The sequence below is a fragment of the Brassica oleracea genome, chromosome C9 (assembly GCF_000695525.1).
Source record: "Brassica oleracea var. oleracea cultivar TO1000 chromosome C9, BOL, whole genome shotgun sequence".
Lineage (NCBI taxonomy): Eukaryota > Viridiplantae > Streptophyta > Magnoliopsida > Brassicales > Brassicaceae > Brassica > Brassica oleracea.
Genome location: NC_027756.1, coordinates 27877473 through 27881572, shown reverse-complemented (window position 1 = coordinate 27881572; position 4100 = coordinate 27877473). Strand labels below are relative to the sequence as shown.

At 35.1% G+C, this 4100-nt stretch overlaps 1 protein-coding gene across 1 annotated transcript; it reads left to right on the top strand.

The window, feature by feature from the left end:
• The first annotated feature begins 1008 nt into the window (after window positions 1-1008).
• LOC106315914 (UDP-glucose 4-epimerase 5) lies at window positions 1009-3823 on the top strand. Its single transcript, XM_013753756.1, has 9 exons — window positions 1009-1365; window positions 2055-2104; window positions 2230-2365; window positions 2453-2554; window positions 2655-2882; window positions 2983-3061; window positions 3151-3233; window positions 3339-3430; window positions 3581-3823. The coding sequence occupies exons 1-9, from the start codon at window positions 1180-1182 to the stop codon at window positions 3666-3668; spliced, it is 1044 nt and encodes a 347-aa protein (XP_013609210.1). The 5' UTR covers window positions 1009-1179; the 3' UTR covers window positions 3669-3823.
• Window positions 3824-4100: the final 277 nt, after the last annotated feature.

The following is a 4100-nucleotide window of genomic DNA, read 5'->3' as shown; positions in this document are numbered from 1 at the left end:
GACGGTTACATAAAAGGTGATAGGACGAAGCACATATTGCCTAAGTTCTTCTTTACTCACGAGCTTCAGAAAGCCGGTGAGGTCCAGATCGTCCAAGTACGATCAAGTGATAATTCAGCTGACCTATTCACCAAAGCACTTCGTACCTGCACGTTCAGGAAGCTCACTCATCAGATTGGGATGCGTAGGCTGAAAGACCTCCACTGAGGTTCACATCAGGGGGAGTAGTGCGTGTTGTACTCTTTTACCTTCATCATTAAGCGTATTACAATCCATGTATGGTTATGGCATCCAAGGGGGAGTGTTATAAAGCAATTGATGGATGTCCATAACCGGCCCGATCTATTAGAAGCCCAAACCGCAGGAGAGAGAGAGAGGAAAGAGTCGGCCGAGTATGAGAGAGAGGCGGCCAAGAGACTTTTCATTCTTCTAGTTTTCCTAATTTACTTATGTTCATGATTTGTAATTTTTCATATTCTTGTATTTCAATTTATCTCTCTTGTAACCCTTATATAAAGGGAACACTTATTCATTAATAATATACACAACTTACAGATTCCTAAACCTTAAACCTTAAGTTCATAACAATATATATATTTTATGCTAGACACTTGGGATTTTTTAATGGTAATTAACGTTTTGTAAAGTAATAAATGATCAATTAGCAAAACAATTTCACAGTTTTGCTTCATTTCGCTATTCAGCCCCATTAATATTGTCTGGCTGATAGAAAAGCTTAATTTAACATCTCCTTGTGCTTAATTAAGAGGACGTTTTTAGGGAAGTTCCGATAACTGAAACACTTGTATTATCCCAACATCCACACCAGATTCCACCACGTGGCAACTTTCTCTTCTATTTTCCCTTAAAATCTGGGTTTTAATAAGTTTGTTATTTTCTTGTTAGCTGTCAAAATAATAAATAAAATAAAAAAGAGTAAGTTTATTACTATTATATACTAATAACTTTTTGTTCAAATCAAAACTTCCATGTTTAGTGAAATCACGTAACCTTCACCGTTTCTATAAATCAAAACCCTTCTTTGCTGGATCACAAACAAACAAAACAACCAAACAATCCTATAAAACCATTTCTCTTATAGCCTTCACAACACATAATAAAGTTTTTGCTAAAGAAAAAACATAATAAAGTTTTTTTCTTTCGCAAGTCTCGTGAACGATGGTGTCTAAGAACGTTTTGGTAACCGGCGGTGCTGGATACATCGGAAGTCACACGGTGCTTCAACTGCTTACCGGCGGTTACTCCGCCGTAGTTGTCGATAACCTCGACAATTCATCTGCCGCTTCTCTCCAGCGCGTGAAGAAACTCGCCGCCGAACACGGCGAACATCTCTCCTTCCACCAGGTTCGGTGAATCTCGTTTTTTTCTAGTGTCTACGTAACGTGTGACTGAATAATTTCTAATAATTTAGGGTTTCAACAAAATTTTGGATTGTGGTTTGACTAGTTAAACATCTATTTGACTACTAAAGGAGGCGGTTTCTTTTATTTATTTTTATGTTCTTAAAAGCATAAATTCTCGGAATAAAAAGATCTATTTTTGAAGATTCTTTGATATCGCAGGAGCTCTGCCTAATTTTGTTATTTTATTTCAGTAATTATCTGCAATTTTAATGAAATTTTGCTATTGATGTTTTAAATAATGTTTGATATTTCTAAATATAAAATATTTTAACTATGTTAATATTATTATTGTTTGAAGTATATCATATAATTGGTGAATTATTCTAGATAAATATTCTAAATAAAGTATTTTCTTAATTTTGTGTGTTTAATCAAAATTATATATGTTTTGAAGCAGATAAAATAATGTTTTAAGAGAAAAGTAATGATTTAGGAATAAATTTGTCAGTACCATCAACCATGTGAAAGAGTAAAATAATATTATCTTTGTACTTCACCAAAGTTCTGTTCTGTCTGAAACTGGACTGCCATTTGTTGAATTTATATTGTTTTGTTTCATTAGCATCCGAAGAATCTCTTGGATCAAGAGTTCTTTAAAACTTCATTGTTTTTTATTTTATTTTATTGCAGGTTGATCTCAGGGACAGACCTGCCCTTGAGAAGATCTTCTCAGAAACAAAGTATGATAAGAGAGAAAACCCATTTCTATCTTTTTCATTTTATGACCCCCCATCAATGATTTTGGTTTATGCATATGATTGGGTTTTAAGTTTATTGATGAACGTGGAATTATTTCAATGGACAGGTTTGATGCAGTGATACACTTTGCTGGACTTAAAGCAGTCGGTGAGAGTGTAGACAAGCCTTTGCTTTATTATAATAACAATCTTGCTGGGACTATTACGCTTTTGGAAGTCATGGCTCAATACAACTGCAAAAATGTATAGTTTTCCCAGCCACATGTCTTCTCTTTCTGAAACCATTATATATTTCTTTGTTTGATCTCTTGGTTACTACTCTGTTCCCAGCTTGTGTTTTCATCATCAGCAACTGTGTATGGCTCACCAAAAGAAGTTCCTTGCACAGAGGAGTTTCCAATCTCTGCATTGAACCCATATGGACGAACAAAGGTGCATTGACTATTTTTTTAAACCATAATCCCACTTGAATTTTCTGGTTAATTAAGTGAATCTTAAGTTATGGATCTTTTGTTTGTTTTTATTATTGCAGCTATTCATTGAGGAGATCTGTCGTGATGTATATGGCTCTGATCCGGAATGGAAGATCGTACTGCTTAGGTATTTCAACCCTGTTGGTGCACATCCTAGTGGTGACATTGGTGAAGATCCCCGTGGTATTCCAAACAATCTCATGCCTTTTGTCCAGCAAGTCGCTGTTGGAAGGAGACCTCATCTCACTGTCTATGGAAATGATTACAATACAGTAGATGGAACAGGGGTATGCATGTCTATCTTTGTATTTTTCCAAAAAAAAAGTGAAGAGTTTTTATACATTTTGATCTCCTATTCTCTCTTTTATATTTGTTTGTTTTGCTCAGGTTCGAGATTACATTCATGTAATGGATTTAGCTGATGGACACATAGCCGCTCTGCGTAAGCTAGAGGATTGCAAAATCGGTATGATGATATTAACTACTCCTTTTGTTTCTGTTTTCTACTGTGAATTAAACTCAACTTTGTAACTCTCTGTGTGTGTTCTATTTTAGGTTGTGAAGTGTACAATCTTGGAACTGGAAATGGAACATCTGTTCTTGAAATGGTTGACGCCTTTGAAAAAGCGTCTGGGAAGGTAAAAAAGACAATGATGCTTTCTTTTGTTCTTGGATTCTTGATCATGTTTTGTGTCCTGTTTATGCTTAAGTTTGGAATTTGTTCTTTATCCTTTCTATATCAGAAAATCCCTCTGGTGACTGCCGGACGTCGTCCAGGAGATGCTGAAATTGTTTATGCATCAACAGAGAGAGCAGAAAGTGAATTGAATTGGAAGTAAGTTTCATTTCGTTGTTGATAAAAAAAAAAGTTTCATTTCTTTAGTCATACATAAACATAAGACTACAAAGAAGTCTATTAAACATTGAATTGGGTTTTTTGATCAAAAAAAAAAAAACATTGAATTGGGTTTATAACAATGCACAGGGCCAAATACGGGATTGAGGAGATGTGCAGGGACTCATGGAACTGGACTAGTAATAATCCTTATGGATATGATTCCTCTGATGCCTGAAGATTTCTCATTAACCCTCTTTTAATATTCTTCTTTTCTTTAACTTATTTGTCTACCTATCTCATATGTGAAAAACTCACAGGAAAAAGCTGAATTAAAGAAAATACTGAAGTTGTGTATTATTATTTTTTTACAATAATAATAAGAATCATATCCTTACTGTTTCAAGTGATCAATTTGTAAATTTTAGTCGGTGTAATTCGTTTTCCCTGATCTAAAAAAACCTCTGAACAAAGAAAAAAACTCGTGTGCTTATAGCCGAGTCCAACGAAAGGGAAGCTATAAATAAACAATATCAAATTTGTTACCAACTAACAGAGCAAATGTTTACCTTGAAGCCGATACGACGTCGCTCTCGAGTCGATATCATACGGAGTTGAAATGTCTCTTTCTGAGGCTTTGAAATCTGAACACCCCCCCCCCCCCCCCCCC